Source organism: Macaca thibetana, chromosome 5 (assembly GCF_024542745.1).
Source record: "Macaca thibetana thibetana isolate TM-01 chromosome 5, ASM2454274v1, whole genome shotgun sequence".
Lineage (NCBI taxonomy): Eukaryota > Metazoa > Chordata > Mammalia > Primates > Cercopithecidae > Macaca > Macaca thibetana.
Window position 1 is genome coordinate 176154266 of NC_065582.1, and position 20102 is coordinate 176174367.

The window sequence follows — 20102 nt, forward strand, 5'->3', positions numbered from 1 at the left end:
ATCAGAAGTCATAGAGCTTAGTTGAAGTTCTTTACTATGGGTTGCCAGTATAGGTTGAAGATCACACAGTTTAATTTCAAATCCCATCCCTTAGCGTGCATGATCCTTGATCATCTCAATCCAAGGGACCTTCTCTCATTATTTTTCATGTACTACCAACATCCCAGCTACCGACCCTTTTAGTTTCACCAAAGTGTGCAAAGCCACTCTGTCACGATATGCATTGTAACATCTTCACACCTTTGCACATGATGCTCCATTTGCTTGGAACACCTTCCTTAATTTTGAGCCCAAAAGACCCAGACTTACCTGGCAAGACAAAGCTCAAATATTGTCTCCTCTATGACGATTACTCTGGCTGGCTCTCCAAGACAGAGTTAGGATTTGTTATGTTTTGTTTTACAATTAACTGTTTTTTGCAAAACATTTGAATAACAGGAGGGATGTCACGGAGAGATGCAGAAACCGTACTATACTTAGTTTTAGAAGTGGCTTAAGGGCAGGGACTGTGTCTCACTGGGCACAATATTTACACAAAGTAAATTTTCAGTAAATGGTAGTTTCCCAGATGGATGAATGAATGAATGGATAGATGGATGACAGAATATACTAAAAATGCCTAAGGCTCAGTGGGGTGAGCCATATGCTGACAGGTTAGGAAATGGAAATTTCTGGGTCTCGGGACCTTGGCTCTTATTGCAGATGGGTATTCTTAGTCACATAATTAAATCTTTCTGGGTCTCATTCTCTAACTGTGAAACCCACTTTCTACCCTACTCCCCTCATCTGGGAGCCCAGGGAAGCTGATGGATATTAAACCATATTAATAGCTCCTCGCCCTTGGCTTCCTGTTGAGTTTGGCCAATGGGAAATGGCATCAGGAGATACAGGGCAAAAGAAGCGTGAGATGGGATTTTCATTCCACCCACCACAGCTCCCTCCTTGCAGGTCCCACAACTGAAAGCCACAGCTCCTCTTCCCGCAACCCAGAAAGAGAGCCCTGTCTCTGTGTCCCAGTGCCTACCTGGTCCCCAAACCCCTCCAAGCCCAGGCATGTGAGAGCGCCCTTTTATTACCGCCCCCAGATACTTCACTGTCTTCTGTGGATTCCTTCTACCCTGCCAACACCTTTCAAATGGTCTCTTTATTAAGCTGTTCTCAAATTACCCCATTTGAGAGTGCCATCTGTTTCTTGCTGGAACCTCAGCTGATATCCTTTACACCTCTCAGGGCCTTTGAGTAGATTACATGAGGTCATTGATACGAAGCCCTTACTGAATACTCCCAGGGTCTCTGCTGCTAATTTATATGGTAAATAACATTAAAAATCTTTCCTATGTGGGTGAATAGAAGGCTCAAATAAAATGCTGCATTCTACGTAAAGTGATATAGAACTGTAACTTTCAATAAATATTTTACGGTAAAGCCACACTTGGAAACGAAAAGCACGCCTTCTGCACGCTCTGGCTCGGAGCAGAGCCAGCCAAACCTGGCTGACGTGCCCTCGGTGCCCAGGGGGGAGCACACAATTGCACGCCAGGGAAAAGCAGGCTCAGTTTATGTTTGCTCAACTCCCGGGGGCAGATGGGATGAATGCTGACAGAAAGAGGACAGCCTGTCAGAGAAAGAAATCCCCTCCCCCCCTGCGTTCCAGAAATAAGCCAGTTCTTGACCTGGATTGATTCTTTCTGCCATTTCCTCTAAACTAGCACCTGTATCCGATTTTTTTTTTTTTTCTTTTAGCTTTCACCAAATCGTTTTTTTTTTTTTTTAATTTATTTATTATTATTATACTTTAAGTTGTAGAGTACATGTGCATAACGTGCAGGTTTGTTACATATGTATACTTGTGCCATGTTGGTGTGCTGCACCCATCAACTCGTCATTTACATCAGGTATAACTCCCAATGCAATCCCTCCCCCCTCCCCCCTCCCCCCTCCCCATGATAGGCCCCCGTGTGTGATGTTCCCCTTCCTGAGTCCAAGTGATCTCATTGTTCAGTTCCCACCTATGAGTGAGAACATGCGGTGTTTGGTTTTCTGTTCTTGTGATAGTTTGCTAAGAATGATGGTTTCCAGCTGCATCCATGTCCCTACAAAGGACACAAACTCATCCTTTTTTATGGCTGCATAGTATTCCATGGTGTATATGTGCCACATTTTCTTAATCCAGTCTGTCACTGATGGACATTTGGGTTGATTCCAAGTCTTTGCTATTGTGAATAGTGCTGCAATAAACATACGTGTGCATGTGTCTTTATAGCAGCATAATTTATAATCCTTAGAAGCAACGGTGGCTTGTTCCCCAGAATTAAAACATGAGGTGGAAGTTCCAGTAACGACTTTGCTTTTGTTTCCACAGGCTGAATTGAAGATCCCTCTTATCTGCCGGGTGCCAAGAACTATGAACAGGCAGTAAGTACCACGGGATCACTGTGAGTCCCGATTCCCTTTTCGTAGTGGGGACAGGAGGCGTTTTCTGGAAGATGAACTAAGAAATGATGCCAGTGTGGCCACCCGTGGAAAGGGGATTTCCTGAGAGGCCATGGCTGGGGCTGTGCGCTTTGGTGTTCGGAAAACTCCTCTTTCCAGTAGCAGCATTTTCTCATGGACAGAGCACTTGCTCTCACCCAGCATGGCTGTGTGGTGGGGCAGGGACAAGATACCCTAGCACCATGATGCTAGAAGGGCACCCAGTCAGTTTCCACCCATGGGTGTGAAGGAATAAGTAAAAGGACAGTGGTTTGTGCACTTTTTCCCACAGGAGAAAGCCTGGAGTCCAACTTTCTCTTTGTGGACACCCAGAGTAAGTGGTGTGGTCAGTCTGAGACACCGAAATTTGTGCCTGATAAAAAAAAAAAAAAAAAAAAAAAAAAAAACCAGCAGGACTCAAACGTTTAAGAAATATTTACAGTGAAAAAAAAACCTTGAAACTGGCAAAGTTTGGTGGAGCAGTTTTAAAATTAATCTCCTTATCTATGTATTTGCTTTATTTTGCCAGTCAGAAAGGTAGTTTTGTTATTCCTCTTTCGTGTGAAAAGCAGTGATTGTATTAGAAAGAGCAGGAGTTTCAGAGTCAGGCAGACCAGACCTACTTTAAATCCCTTGCCCTGTCATTTTACATCTGTATGATACTGGAGAATGATGATATCCTTACCCTCTGGATATGCAAGAAGTTCCTTAACCCTCTGAAAAGCAGAATTGACTCAGGGAGGAGGACTGCCTGGTTTCTGGGTGGATGTCCTGATCCTAGAGGGAGGCTAGGGGACAGCAATGGCTGTACCTCGCAGGTGGGCACTGGCTGGAGGGCTCTGATCCAAGAGACAGAGACAGCAGCAGATGCTGTGACAGCCCTGGTAATCTCAGCTACCCATGGATGCCCACAGGTGTCCAGGTGGAGTGACCTGACTCACAGGCAAGCCCATGGGATGGGAAGGCTGGAGCTTCTGCTCTTCCTCTTGCCACGAAAAGCACAGCAGGAGCTCCCTGGCACGTAGTCCACAGATGGGCTCCTCACCCAAGTGAGAATTAAGCTCATCAAGCATCCCTTCTTGCCAGGAGTTGTGACCTCGTTTTCCTCCTCGATCCTTGCAGCAGGACTGAGTGGCAGGTATTACTAGCTTCCTGGAAGATTAGCTGCTTCATCTAAATGACTTGTCTGAGAGGGCTCAGAGCATTGAGATGAAGGTGGAGCTGGAATTCAAGTCTGTCTGACTCCCAGTTCAGTGCTCCTTCCTTTATTCCCTCGGCTGTGGGAAATGGAAAAGTCACCAGTAAGGGAGTCAGGGCTAATGTCAATCCAGGTGAGCTGGTTAACCTGTGGTTGCACCACAAAGGGGATGAACTCTCAGACCCAAATTAGCACTGGGGATAAACGTGGCAAATGGCAGTTTCACTGTAGGATAGACGAATTGGAGGTTTGTGCTGATGGCATAAACAGCACAGCAGGTGTATTAGTGTCCTGGGCTGTCTAACAAATTACCACCACCTGCATGGCTTTAAACACTGGGAATCTAGTCACTGACAGTTCTGGGAGCCAGAAATTCAAAATTAAGGGGTCAGCAGGGCCTTTCTTCCTCCAAAGGCTCAAGGGAAGAATCCTTCCTAGTCTCGTTCACCTCAGAGGCTCCTGACTTTCCTTGCCCGTGGCTGCGTCACTCCCCTCTCTGCCTCCATTTCACGTGAACTTCTCCTCTCTGGCCATATTTTCTATTCTTCTCACCTCAAACCTCCCTCTGGCTGTCTGATGTGAAGATATTTGTCATTGGATTTAGGGGTCACCTGGATAGTCCGAATGATTTCTTATCAAGATCCTTAACTACATCTGCAAAGATGCTTTTCCCAAACAGGGTCACATTCACAAGCGATGGGGATGGGGATGTGGGTGTGTGGTAGGGCCACCCTTCAGTCCACGGCAGCAGGCTTTATCTTCACACTCGCTCTGCTCTTCCGGAGCAATGTGGGATGCCTCTGAAATGTCTGGCAATGTTTGCTATGAGCGTCTGCTTGGCTTTGTAGCTGAGATTTCCACCCCTTCAGTCTCTGCTTCTATGCCTTTTTTTTTTTTTTTTTTTTTTTTTTTTTTGAGACAGAGTCTTGCTCTGTCACCAGGCTGGAGTGCAGTGGCACAATGTCAACTCACTGCAACCTCCGACTCCCTGGTTCAAGTGATTCTCCTACCTCAGCCTCCCGAGTAGCTGGGATTACAGGTGCCTACCACCATGCCTGGCTAATTTTTGTATTTTTAGTAGAGACAGGGTTTCTCCATGTTAGCCAGGATGGTCTCAATCTCCTGACCTCATGATCTGCCCGCCTCAGCCTCCTAGAGTGCTGGGATTACAGGCGTGAGCCACCACGCCCTGCCCTATGTCTTTTAATGATTTCACCCTATGCCAAGGGCCTGTTCTGTAGGAGAGGTTTTCCCCTTTTATGAGGACTTTCAGTGGCTTTGTTTTTCAGCCAGGGAGTTGGTGTCTGTTGAAAATGGCTTCTCACCAAGCTTTCCAAAGGGAAGCTGTGTGGTTGCAGCTTTACAGTCACCTTAGATTTGAAGCTGGCAATGCGTAGACCAGAGGACAGCCAAACCGTCACCACTTCACAAACATTAGCTTCCTTCCATTAGGATGCGTCCACGTGGAGCCTACGCACTTGACTATCTGACACCTCAACATGAGGAACCTGCCCTGAAGAATAATTCTTCTTCTTTCCCAAAGCTCAGAGCATCCTTTTCCTCGCCTAGTCCCAGTCTCTTCTTCACTCCTTCCTCTTGTGCACCCTCAAACCGGTCAATCCATATGGGATTGCTGCTGGCCTATCCCAAAACGAAAAGTAAATATTAAAATTAGAACCACCGCCCCCCCCCCACCAGTGCTATTACACTTTAGAAATGCATACGCTGGCACCACACAAATGAAAGGTAAGATGCCCTAGGACACTCCATGTTTTATTCTCCACCTTCCGGTTTCCTGTCCAGGGGGTCCTGAGCTGGGAGATGCTGTTGATCTAAGTGCAGGCTGCACAGCAGCAGTGTCAGCATCACCAGGGAGCTTGCTAGAAATGCAGAATCGCAGCTGCTACAGCCCAGCCCAGGCATGCAGAGTGGAACCCATACTTCTACAAGGTCCTCAGTTCATTCCTGGACACATTAAAGCCTGAGAAGTGCTGAACGAGAACAGGAGTTCCCAACACCGTTTCCTTCCCGGCACACTTGAGAACTTATCTACAGTAGTCACGAAAGCATGACTCAGAGAAGGCAGCCACATGTCAGGCTGCGTGTGAGTGTAGTTTGGAAATGTGTGCCCCCCATCACCACGCACACGGAGGTTTTTCTTTTGCTGAGCCCTGTGGGGTAGTACTCACTTCCTCTGTCAAAATTATTAACCCAGTCAATTCAAGGCAGTAGATTTTAAACCTGAAGGAGCGTTAGAATCATCAGGGAGGCTTTAAACAAAAGCAATTTCAGGGTCCTTCCCCAAAGCAAAGAAACCAGAATAGTTGGACATCAGTCTTTTTTTTTTTTTTTTTTTTTTTTTTTTGTTAATGCTCAACTGAGTGTAATCTACAGCCACTTTTGTGGAATAATGTCTCACAATTCTATTTTTTTTTTTTTTTTTTTTTGTTAATGCTCAACTGAGTGTAATCTACAGCCACTTTTGTGGAATAATGTCTCACAATTCTAAAATCTGGAATTTCTTACAATTCTATAACCTGGAATCCTAAGCAGACTTTGTAACGACAACTAATTCCTTACCATCTGTCTTGGTCTTCTCAGGTTACTATAACAAAATAGCTCAAACTGGGTAACTCAGAAACAACAGAAATTTATTTCTCACAGTTCTGGGAGCTGGGAAATCCAAGAACACGGGGCCAGCACATTTAGTGTCTGGTGAGAGTGCTTCCTGGTTCATCGATGGTCTGCTTGCTGTGTCTTCACATAGTAAAGGCAAGAAATGTGTCTGGGACTCTTTTATAAGAGTGCTAATCTCATTTCATGGGAGTTTTGTCCTCTTGGCCTAATCAACCCCCAAAGGCCCCACCTTTTAATACTATTACCTTGGTGATTAGCTTTCAACATATGAATTTAAGGGTTTCACAAACATTTAAATCATAGAAGTATCTCTCATTAAGCACTTTTATAATGAATAAATTAATAAGTATAGATGAATGGATGATATAGAAATATATATTATATATGTACATGTGCGTGCACACGTGAACCTATCAGTATATATGTATGTATATGTATGCAGACACACAATACAAGCGTATGCACACATATTTGTATTTGATTGTATCAGTATATATGTATGTATATGTATGCAGACACACAATACAAGCGTATGCACACATATTTGTATTTGATTGTATCAGTTCAGTCAAAAGCACTTATTTATTGAGTATACATTTCACACACCTCATTTATAAAGATGAATAAGATCTAGCCCCTGTCCTCACAGAGCATTTGCCATATGTAAAGAGAATTCTTTCAGTATTATATAGAGAGTGATGGGAAAACTCCACAAGCACTAAGAAGGGATGCTGATGTCATGATTCTAAATTGCTTCCGAAATTAGCAGGTTATTTTTCATCGACTTTCCCTGCAACAAAACTTGCAGCTTCCCCAGCAATCCATTAAACTGCAGAAAGCCTCATTCCTTGGTGCTATTAGAGAAGAGCAGACAGACCCACCAGCAGCCCCATTATACCGCTGGGGCTAGATAAGGGCATCTTGGGGTTCGATTTCCAGTACCTCTTCATCATTCTGGACAGGACTGATAAGAACCTTGACGCTGTGGTTCTGAGTGCTTTGGAAGAGACAAAGTCACCTGAGTGATTGCTTCTGGGCTCTTTCCAGTAAGCCAATGCCCTGCACTGGCCACCCAGGCTCTTTCGGGAATTTGGGTGAAAGTCACTCTTGCACATCCCAGATTGGGGATAGATCAGAGAGCAAGGGTCTCCAGAGTGTCCACTTTGAAATAAAGCTTAAACAATTATTAAGCTTGTTTTGTTCATTGCTGAAATTATCCCCAGTATTGATGGAAATTTCAGAAAACATACAAAAGTACAAAGAAGAAAATGAAAATTATCAATTATCCTAGCACCCAGCACTAACTTGCTACAGTTGTCTTAGTTTATTTTTCTATATCTATGTGTAATATCTTAAAATTTTAGAAAATCTACTTTTAAAACTCATTGTTTTAAGTCATTCATTTAATAACCATGTTTCCTTTTCTGAGCATTGTCCTACACAATTAAATTTTCTTTAAAATCATGGTGTTTTGAAGCTATGACTTAAATAAGGTTTACCACCCCTTCTCCACAATTTCAAAGTCAAAAGGCTTTGAAATACTGAAAGGTCTTTGTAGCTAATTTGACAGCAAAACCTGATGTGCAACGAGGTAATGTATGTTCTTCATTTATCCCAATTAATCCGACTATCACATGTTTCACTACAGAAATATTAGCGTGTTTAATAACCAGAGGTTATTCCAGTCTTTACTGGGAATATTACATAGTGTACAGCACGTGCACTGTGTTCCTTTTCTAAAATCCACAATATTCTGAATTCCTGGCCCCAAGGGATTTAGATCAAGCATGGCAAACCTGTATTTTATTTGGCAGTTTATTTTATCTTGCCCTTGGTGTTGGACATTTAAGTTGCTACCTATAGAGTTTTATGAGGCAGTTTTATCACCAAGATTAAACTTAATGCTATATACTCTAGGAGTATTAGAGCAGACGGTGTTGTGATGCTCCCCAGCAGACAACAATGTGTATGCTGCATACATTATGTACCTCTACCCTAATAGTCTAATATTATGTAGGAACATGAGTTCAAATTATCTAATAATAACCTAGCACTCCTTTTCTTGCATAGGGAATATATATTTCCTATTCGCTTGTTTTGGAAAAAGTTTTGATGGTAAACAAAACAATAAAATAGATATTTAGAGATGGAGAGAGTCATAGAAGTATAGAATTCCACCTTCCACACATGGTTATAATTTCCTTAGCAATAGCTCTGTGAGACAGAATGAGAAGCTTCTCAAACACTCTTCTCGATGAAGAGCTGATTACCTTCTGAGCCTATGACTTAGGAAACAGCAAGAAAATTCCTCTTTGTATTGACATCAACAAAGCCACCTTCAAGTCAATGTTAATCATTGACATTTTACATTTTACTAAGCAAAAACAGTGATATTTGCCTGCAATACTTTTCTCACTTGAATGCAGAGTCTAGTTATAAGAACGAAAGAGCAAAAAGGATACAAAAATTGTTTACCCTCCCTGACACGCCAGGCACTGTGCTAGCCATTCTCCATGAGGATCTGTGTCATACTTTCTGACTGCTCAGCACTAAAACAGCTTTCCATATTGCCACATAAGAACAACTGTCCGAAATTCAGTTTCAGGAGTAAAACCGACATATTTCTGACTCCAAAATCCGTAATCTTACGTCATAAGACATAGTGATTCAGAATATCATGCTTGTATATTTCTCATCATGGATACATCACCTGAGTGAATGACTGTTTTGCCCATTACAGGCATATTTTCTCTTTGAAACCTTGCACAATCAAATATATTCAATTCCTAGGTGGGGATGTATGTCAGCTCCTCTTGAGAGGGCTCAATGTCTGGCACACAGGAGCTGCCCAATAGATGATATTTCTCTCTGTGTGTATGAATGATAAAACTCCATGTAAACTCCAGATCATTATTTTCCTTCATGACATGTGTGAACAACCCCTGCTTTCGACCTCCAGGGGCACCTTCATTTTGATTTGCAGGAATAAATAAGTGTAAATGCCACTGAATCTAGAGAAAATGAGAACCAGCAATTTCGGCACCCTGAGATCAGAGTCCTACACCCAGCTGTGTAGTCAGTATGGCTGCCCTCCTAGTTACCCAGAAGTAATTATGAACCAACTCTCAGGCCAACTGGGTCTGCCCTCTGATGCTATCAAAGTCACATAGGTAGGATTCAGCTTCGTGGTTGGCTGGTAATTAAAAAGCTGCAAGCTGTGAGGGAACATAGCTGAGATCCAGAGAGAGAGTTTGCCAGAGGTTGCAGACATGGCCAGTGATACTCTTGCAGGAGCAGCAGGTGTGGTTGGCTTTGAGACTCAATAAAGATGGTCGGTGATGAGGGAATAGAGGATGTTAAGACAGTCTTCTCTCTCTCTTACTGGCAAGATTACCAGTTGCTGATAGAACTAGTTGACTTAACTAGCTTATCACTGCTTGGGAAAATTCCAGCTGAACAAGGTCTCCTGCTGACTGTCCACAAGATTAGTTTTCATCATTACAGTCTTTGAAAATGTCACAAAGAACAGTAAAGGTTCTGATGTATTTAATGTAGGAGTTTGTTATCATATAAGTAATGTATATTCTTTGTAGAACATTTAAGATACAAAATATATACATAAAGAGAAACTACCATTTCTAATTGAACCATTGAAAAACGGTAAACAGTACTGGATATTTCCTTTTAGGCTTTCCAATACAACTATCCATTCTACTTTGTTTTTAACCTGATGTATCATATGTATAATATTTCCCAACATTATTAGAGTCATTTTATAGCTATGCAATCTTTCAATACCTTAGGCATCCCATATCTTATGTTCTTCCACTGCAGGAAAACAAGACAACTCATGAACTAATTTGACAAATTCAATTAACATAATCACGCCCAAATATTAAGATGCTGTGTTTTATTACATGGAAATAAGGAAAAACAATCATCCTAGGAAATATTGTGAGCTAACCCAGTGTTTGGAGAACCTGACCCATGATGACAGTTTATAACAGAATAGTATTTGATTATAAAAACATACAGAGAAGTCGGTAACAAGGTCCAGCATTTATGGTTGCTATTTTAGCCATGAAGTCCAAACCACTGGTCGTTTGCATGTCTATAACTTACATTGGCCCAACATACCCCACAGATGAGACATAAGAAGGGAGAAAACTTGACTTTGGGAAAATTTTGTTAAATTCAAGTACACCTGACAGTAAAATTGTAAAATGATTGCCAACAGTTTTTAATTCATATGATTTGGGGCCAATATCAGGAAGTCCTAGAAAATGTATCCGTTGGAAAGGAAAAAAAAAAAAAAGGAATTCCTGGAGATCTAGATGCGTAAAATTTCAGAATTCCTGGTAAAGAGGGATCAGGTCGCAAATAAGAGGAAAGGAGTACTTATCGTAAGCCAGATATCAGTTGCCTCCAGCTTGGTTCTTCATTCTTGACTTCCATTCTTCTCTATATTTTTTTATGGGGGTGGGGAGGATTTTTTCTGAGAGAGGTTAGAAAGGATTCTGTTGAGGCAATCCGTGAAAGGAGATGATAAAGTCAAATATTTATCTGTCTCCCCTGGTGAGGAGAACAAATACGTCAGTAGAAGTATAGCTCTGCAATAATCCGACAGAAATATTGGTTGGCCATGTGCCGATGGAGCTGTGACGTTTTAGGAACTTAGCCTCCCTGAGTCTCATTTTCTTTATTAAATGAAATAGTAATAGTAACTATCTCAAAGGGTTGTTGAGAAAGTTAAGTGACTTAATGTATACAATATGTATAGCACCGTTTCTGGCACACAGGGAGCATGCCACAGGCGCTGTAGCCAGTTGAATCAGGTTGGTGCAAAAGTAATCACACTTTTAGCAATTACTGTTTTTTTTGTGTTTCTTTTTTTTTTTTTTTTTTTTTTTTTTGAGACGGAGTTTCACTCTTGATGCCCAGGCTGCAGTGCAGTAGCACGATCTCGGCTCATTGCAACCTCCACCTCCCGGGTTCAAGCGAGTTTCCTGCCTCAGCTTCCCAAGCAGCTGGGATTACAGGTGCCTACCACCATGCCCAGCTCATTTTTTGTATTTTTTGTAGAGACGGGGTTTCACCATGTTGGCCGGGCTGGTCTCAAACTCCTGATCTCGGGTAATCCACCCGCCTCACCTCCCAAATTGGCAGTAACTTTTAATAGCAAAAACGGTGATTACTTTTGCACCAACCTAATACTTTCCAAAGATGGCTACAGCCATGTATCCCACCCCACATGCTTTTCTGCAGTGTATCCTGACACTTCCCATTCAAGGGTGAATCTGTTTCTCCACCTCCCTTAACTTGCATGGCCCTACAGCAGTTCTGACCAACGGAGTGTGACAGAAGGGACACTGTGTCAGCTGTGTGCATAGTCTTTAACTGTCTGGCCAGCTCGGCTTCTTGCCTTTAGAAGCCACCTTCCACCAAAGTCATATGCTATGACTGCTCTACTGTGAATACGCCCAAGCCTTGTGCAGAAGCCCTGGGGAGACACCCTGTGGAGAGATAGGGAGGCTGGGGGCATTACGCACCTGCCTTGAAACCAAGGATCCAGTCTGGGCATTCAGCTCAGTTCAGTGCTGAAATCACCATCCAAATGAAACAGCACCAGAGACCCCTAGAGGAAACCACCCAGCTGAGAACCAGGAGAGATAAAAACAAATCGTCATTTTAAGCTACTGTTTTGGAGTGGTGTGTTAGGCAACAACAGATGACTGGAACGGATATTGTCGGCTGGTTATATCATCATCACAATCATTGCTTCATGCAGGGGCCTTTGCTGTTAGATATTCAGGGTACAATTTAAAGATTCATATGACTTGATATTCCATCATGAAGAACATTCATTGTAAGTGAGAACAATAATACATCAGCGAGTGATAGTGGGTGAGCAGGATGCTAATAAGAGGTTCTCTGTTGTGAGTGTGTGTAAAGTGCTAAGAGGACACAGAGGAGTGAGTGGTTATTCTACTTGGAGCAAATATTGGGAAGGGGTGTGGTGGCATTAGAGGAGACATCCTCACAGAGGCAGTGATGTGAGCTGACCTTGAGGAACAATGGGATGTTGCGAAGCAGCAAATGGAGAAGACAGTGGGGATAGATTTTCTCAAGTAATTACAGCAGCTGGAGAACTTCTACCCAGATTTAATGTAAAGAGTAACATTAAGACTGATAATTTGACTTATGTTGCTCAAAAGCTGATTCTAAGTAATTGGAGAGATAATTCGACTACTTAGGATAGATGGTGGAATTTGATTTTTCATATCTCTCGATTGGCAGGGAAAAGAAGAAGCTGCAGTGCAAAATCAGAAGGAGAATAAAGGCCTGAATCTGGCTGACAATTTTTAAAATCCTGTGTTGGCGGGCTGGATTCTGCTGCCCTGAAATGCCTCCTTTTGGGTAGGCTGCAATTAGAGGCATTTGTGCTGCCATTTGTTCCCATTGTTGTTTGTTTGAACAAAAATTCTGTGAATAACGAAAATTCTACATCCAGTTCATCTTCTGTAGATTTTTCTAAGAACTCTATCTGCAAAGATGCGAGGAGTTTTATGATGAAGAAACATGAAGTGTTTCTGTACCATCTTTGTCAAGGTTTCATTTTCTCTTTCAATTTTTTCAATTGCTTTAAATATTGATTAGATACAAAGGAATAGTTATAAAATATGCATACAGTATAAAGAACAATAAAACATATTAGATATGTGTATGCATTCTCAGTTTTTATAAATTACCATTAATTTTGATGTTTTCATTCCTCCTTTCATGTTCACAACTCCACATCCCCAACAAGCAAAAACTATCCTGAAGTGTGGGTTAATCATCCACTTACTTTTATCTTTAGTTTCTATCATTACAAATACTTTAGTTTTGCTGGTTTTTGAGATTCCTGCCAAAAGAATCATGTTACAGATTTTATCTTGCACCCAGACTGCCTAGTTTTGACAACTGGTTCTACCAGTTATGAGCTATGAGATCTTGAGAACGTTAAGAAGCCTCATTGTACCTGTTTTCTCATCTGCAAAATTAAAATAATAATGGTGTGTACTTTGTAGTATTCTTGTGATAATTAAATGAGCTAATTTGTATAAGACATTTAAAACTGTCTGGAACATAATGTGAGCTATGTAAATCTTAGTTCTGATTGTTCTATAGTCTGTTTTATGACTGCCCCAATGTACATTCCAAAGATAATCCATGCTATTGTGGATAGCCATATTTCTTTCCATTTCATGGACATATATTTTATGTGCATATAATACCATTTATTTATACACTCTCCGGTCAATAGACACTTGAGTTGTTTCCTAAATATTGCTTATACCACTGCTGTTAAGAACATTCCAGTTTACGTGTACTAAAGCGTAGATTCAGGAGTATCCGTACAGAAGGTATATTCCTAGGATTGAAATTTCTGGGGCTCAGAGTATGTATACCTTTGATTTTACTTAGGTCACAATTACCAAAGCAGCCAGGTCATTTTATGCTCTCTACCCACAAGTGTGCCTAAGTGACCCAGTTTCTTCATGACTTTGGACAAAGTCATGCCAGTCCTTCCATACTGGGAGTTTTAATTTTTACCAAACCAGTGGGTGGTTTTCATCTGTGTTTTTTGACTATAGTGTAGCTTTAATCTGTATTTTGTTGACTATGGTGTAGCTAAGCATCCTTTCAGATATTTATTAGCCATTAAGCTTTTCTCATCTGCACACAGTGCTTGTCAAATCTTCTGCCAGGTAAAATATATATATATAATTTTTTTTTTGGTCAAGCATTTGTCATTTTCATATTGATTTGTATGCATTATTTATTTATTCTGTACACTTTTCTCAGTTTGCGACTTGAGTTGTTATTCTCTTTTGATATTTCCTTTTGGTGACCATAATTTCAGGTCAATGAGTCATAGCGAACTTTTCCTTATGATTCATTCATTTTGTGTATTGTTTAAAGAAACTTAACGTGAGATCATAGCTTCCTACCTTGAATTCCAAACATCATAAAATCTGCCTTTCACTTTTAAATCTTTAATCAGCCTCTAGTTGATTAATTTGTGTACGGTGTGGAGGGATTTGGGGATTCCTTCCTTCCTTCCCCTTCCCCTTCCTTCCCCTCCCTCCCTCCCTCCTTCCTTCCTTCCTTCCTTCCTTCCTTCCTTCCTTCCTTCCTTCCTTCCTTCCTTCTTTCCTTCCTCCCTTCCTCCCTCCCTCCCTCCTTGCATGGATAAACAATTTACTCGGCACTGTATATTTAAAATGCTATAGGCCGGGAGCAGTGGCTTACGCCTGTAATCCCAACACTTTGGGAGGCCGAGGCGGGCAGATCACAAGGTCAGGAGATTGAGACCCTCCTGGCTAACACGGTGAAACCCCGTCTATACTAAAAAATACAAAAAACTAGCCGGGCGGGCGTGGTGGCGGGTGCCTGGAGGCTGAGGCAGGAGAATGGCGTGAACCCGGGAGGCGGAGCTTCCAGTGAGCTGAGATCCGGCCACTGCACTCCAGCCTGGGCGACAGAGTGAGACTCCATCTCAAAAAAAAAAAAAAACTATCCCTCCTCCACTCATCTGCAATGCCAGCTCTGTCATAAACCAAGTTTTATTATACAAGTGGATCTTTTCTAGGTTTTCTTTGCCATGATTAATGTATCTACCCCATGTCAATGCACATGTCCTAATTAGCATAACTTTATTGTAGCTCATGATGTCTTGAAATTTGTATTCCCCGGCTAGCACTTCAGCAGGAGATTGGCTCTTGAATGTCTGCTCTTTCATGTAAATATAGGACACACACACACACACACACACTATCTCTCTTTCTCTCTTTCTCTCTTTCTCTCTCTCTCTCTCTCCCTCTCCCTCTTTTTGGGGATTTTGGGCTGGAATTACTTTGAAGTCTACAGATGACTTAGAAGATAAATGACAGCTTTATGACGTTGAGTTCTCTAGTTCATGAACATGTTATATATCTCCAGAGAGACCAAGAGACAGAGAGAACTTCTTCAACGTAATTCCACAATGTTTCATAATTTTCTTTCCAAAAGACTAGACCTTAACATGTCTTGAGAAATCTTTTTTAGACATTTGACTTATTTTAATGATATTGTAAATGCTAAGATACCAACATTTCATATTTTCATGTCCGTTGCTAGTATATATTTTTGATGTGATGCAGACAGCAGGCTTCCTAAAAGTTTTATCCATTCGAATAATCTGTTTATTCTTTCATGTTTGTTATATAGATAATTATATCATCCATAAATAATTAAATTTTATTTTTTCCTCTCCATTTCCTTTACATTTTTTTTTCTTGCCTGACTACACTGGTTAGGCTAGATTAAAGTGGTGATAGCAGGCACCTGCATTCTAAATCTTGAGGGAAATGCTCTAATGTTTCACCACAAAGTACAAGGCTTGTTTTCAGATTTAGGTAGGCTTTGAATATCAGGTTAAAGACTCTAGGTTGCTGAGAGACTTCATATATATATAAAATCAGTAAATATTTATCAATATATTTAATCAATATTTTCCTTATTTATTAAATGACTTTTTTTCCTTCTGCTTTTGTTAATGTAATGATTTATATTAATGGGTTTGCTAATGTTAAACTAAACTTGATTTTCTGAAATAAATTCCACTTGGTCATGACATGTTATTTGTTAACACATCGGTGCAGTGTTTCATTAATGAGTATTAATGAGAATGGCCTGTAATTTTCTTTCTTTCACTCTCCTTGCTGGTTAGCATCACATTTGTGCTGGCCTCATCAAATGAGTTGCAGTTTCTATTGTCTAATTTTCTATTCTGGACAAGAGACTATGTAATGGGGAATACACTGGACCTGTATCAGCAAGCTGGTCTTGGATTGGTATCCTTGAGGGAAGGTTTTCAGCTATTGGTTAAATATCGTTGATGGTTATAGAAAGATATTCAGTTTTACTATTCCTTCATGAGTAATTTTTGTTGCTAGATATTTTTCTACATGTGTGTTTGTTCACTAATATTCTGTTACCATTTTAAATTCTGTTGTGCCTATAATGATGTTCCCTTTATCAGTTCTTACTTGGTCTGTTGGTGTCTCCCCTTTTGTTCCTGATTAAGCTTGCCAAAGGTTAATACATTTCAGTAGTCCTCTGTGTTTTCATTTCATTTTCGATATGAGTAACTTCTTTTTATGATTTCCTTCTGTCTATGTTCTTGGCAATATGAGTTTGTTATTTCACTGATTGCCAAATTAGGTGCTTCATTAATTAAATTTTAGCCCTCCTGTTCTACTATAAATATTTCTGTTATATATTTCTATATTACTGTTCATTTTAAATATTAAATTCCCATTATTATTTATTCTTTGAATTATAATTTGCTGATCTATAAATAAATTCTGGAGTTTTTTACTACTTTGTCACTGATTTCTAACTTAATCATATGGTGGTTGTAAAAAAATAGTCTATAAGCTATTATTTTGTAAGTTTTTCTGAGAATTTATTTTATGTTCTTTTTTTCATACTTTAAGTACTGGAGTACATGTACAGAATGTGCAGGTTTGTTACCTAGTTATACATGTGCCATGGTGGTTTGCTGCACCCATCAACCTATCATCTACATTAGGTATTTCTCCCAATGCTATCCCTCCCTTACCCGCCCCCCACCTCCTGACAAGCTCCAGTGTGTGATGTTCCGCTCCCTGTGTCCACGTGTTCTTATTGTTCAACTCCCACTTACGAGTGAGAACGTGTGGTGTTTGGTTTTCTGTTCTTGTGATAGTTTGCTGTGAATGATGGTTTCCTGTGGCATCCTTGTCCCTGCAAAGGACATGAACTCATCCTTTTTTATGGCTGCATAGTATTCCATGGTATATATGTGCCATATTTTCTTTATCCAGTCTATCATTGATGGGTATTTGGGTTGGTTCCAAGTCTTTGCTATTGTGAACAGTGCTACAATAAACATATGTGTGCATGTATCTTTATAGTAGAATGATATATGGGGCATTTTTTTTTCAATATTCCATGTGTGCATGAAAAGAAGGTAGATACCACCATAAGTGCATGCAGTGTTTTAGAAATATCAACAAGAATTTTGTAAATTATTAAAAGACAAGGTGTTAAAAACATTTAAAGTAATTGTGAATTTGTCTTTTTCCTGATAGTTATTTGCAAATACATGTATTATTGAAACAGGATTTTCAAACTATTATTTCCTCCTGATGAACTAATTTTTATATTGTAATGTAGTGACCTGCTTTGGAAAAATGTTTTTCCCTGAAGAGCTTATTTTGTCTGCTATTAATATAATAACCAAGCCAGCTTCTTTTAGTATTTTAACAATCGTCTTTTTTTTTTAGACAGTCTTGCTCTGTGACCCAGGCTGGAGTGGAGTGGTGCGATCTCCACTCACTGCAACCTCCACCTCCTGGGTTCAAGCGATTCTCTTGCCTCAGCCTCCTGAGTAGCTGGGATAACAGGTACTCACCACCATGCCAGGCTAATATTTGTATTCTTAGTAGAGACAGGGTTTCATCATGTTGGCCAGGCTGGTCTCAAACTCCTGACCTCAGGTGATCCACCCACCTCGGCCTCCCAAAGAGCTGGGATTACAGGCATGAGCCACTGCGCCTGTCCTCAAATGTCTTTTAACTAGATAATTTTCTCCATTTATAGTTACTAAAATTACTGACATTTATCTCCAAACTTTATTTTTTGCTTTCTATTTGACCCCCCGTTTTGCTTTTTTTTTGATCTCCTGTTGTTTGTGTGCATATGTGTATGTGTATTTTTCTGACTCCATTTTACTTCTATCAGTTTGTCATATGTTTATTATATATTCTACTGGTATCTTTGTGATTTCCCTAGATATTTTAATACACAAGTAAATTATCAACATCTATAGCTAAACAATGTATTTACTATCTTGTAGAGTAATAATGGAACTTTCAACACTTGAATTCTGATCACTCACAATTTATACGCTACTGCTGTTATGACTTTTAATTCTATGTTATTCGTTAATTTTTTTAAGGTTTTCATTATTAATGTTTCAAACAGTCAATACTTTTAAATATTTACCCAAATATTTAGCATACTATTTGTCTTTGGTCATATTTTATTTTATTTATTTTTTTAGAGCACATGCAACTTTATTCTAAATAAACTGGCAAAGGAAATCATAAATTTAGGGCCCAGTGTGTGATGTTCCCCTCCCTCTGTCCATGTGTTCCCACTGTTCAATTCCCACTTACGAGTGAGAACATGAGGAGTTAGGTTTTCTGTTCCTGTGTTAGTATGCTGTGAATGTTCATTTCCAGCTTTATCCATGTCCCTGCAAAGGATATGAACTCATCCTTTTTCATGGCTACGTAGTATTCCACGGTGTATATGTGCCACATTTTCTTTATCCAGTCTATCATTGATGAGCATTTGGGTTGGTTCCAAGTCTTTGCTATTGTGAACAGTGCTGCAGTAAACATATGTGTGCATGTGTCTTTATAGTAGAATGATTTATAATCCTTTGGGTATATACCTAGTCATGGGATTGTTGGGTCAAATGGTGTTTCTGGTTCTAGAACCTTGAGGAATCACCACACTGTCTTCCAAAATGGTTGAACTAATTTACACTCCCACCAACGGTGTAAAAGCATTCCTACTTCTCCACATCCTCTCCAGCATCTGTTGTTTCCTGACATTTTAGTGATCGCCATTCTAACTGGCGTGAGATGGTATCTCATTGTGGTTTTGATTTGCATTTCTCTTAATGACCAGTGATGATGAGGTTTTTTTCATATGTTTGTTGGTCGCATAAAAGTCTTCTTTCAAGAAGTGTCTGTTCATATCCTTCACCCACTTTTTGATGGAGTTGTTTGGGTTTTTTCTTGTAAATTTGCTTAAGTTCCTTGTAGATTCTGGATGTTAGCCCTTTGTCAGATGCATAGATTACAAATTTCATATCTCACACTTTCCACTGAGGATCATATTTTTCAGTATGTAGAACAAAATTTGGAATTTTTTTTAAATGAAAGCCTATAGTAAGAAAATACTTTTTAATGCCAAGAAAGTCTTTATTTTCTTAAAATGATAACTTCATTAGTAGTTATTAGACATATAATTTCAGATTGGTTGTTTTCTCTCAGACTCATAAACTTATTTTTTATGCCCTTTTGCAAACAGTAGGTATTACTGAAAAATAAATGCTTTGGAAGGTAATATTTATTTTCTCTCTGGATGCTTTTAAAGCCTTCTCTATGTTTTTTGGTTTTCTGTAGTTTTACTATAATATGGATAGATGTGAATTTTTTCTTATTTAACCTGCTTTGGATACATTGGATATCCTGATTTTCTATTTTGTTGTTTTTTCATCATTTCTCAATACTCTGTCATTATCTCTTTGAATATTTTTCCCTCATTCTTTCCCATCTTTTTCTGAAACTTTGATTAGATACATACTAGACCTTCACATTTTAGCCTTCATCTCCCAACCTTTCATTCAGAGTTTCTATTTCTTCACTCTAGCCTGAATTCTGAATGATGTATTTTAAGGGTTTACATATCAATTAATTAGTTAAGTATCTTTATTTGTGTCTAAACTGTATTAAACCTGTAATACAATCTTTTCACAAATTTACTTGTTCATTTTTATGTCTCATTTTTATTTTTTATATGAAAGTTCCTTTTCTTTAGTTAAACATAATATGTACACTTTGTTCATGTGTTCACTAATGGATATATGACATATAACATTTGTCCACTAGTTTTAACTTCTAGACTAAACAGCTAACCCTACTGTCTGTTG

At 39.8% G+C, this 20102-nt stretch overlaps 1 protein-coding gene across 3 annotated transcripts in view; it reads left to right on the top strand.

The window, feature by feature from the left end:
* The window catches only part of CLNK (cytokine dependent hematopoietic cell linker), a 245670-nt gene that overhangs the window by 65056 nt on the left and 160512 nt on the right, over positions 1-20102 (top strand). For all 3 annotated transcript variants that reach the window (XM_050792136.1, XM_050792138.1, XM_050792137.1), the window contains exon 2: positions 2363-2415. In XM_050792136.1, coding sequence (XP_050648093.1) covers positions 2363-2415 — 53 coding nt within the window. The remainder of the gene's footprint in view (positions 1-2362; positions 2416-20102) is intronic.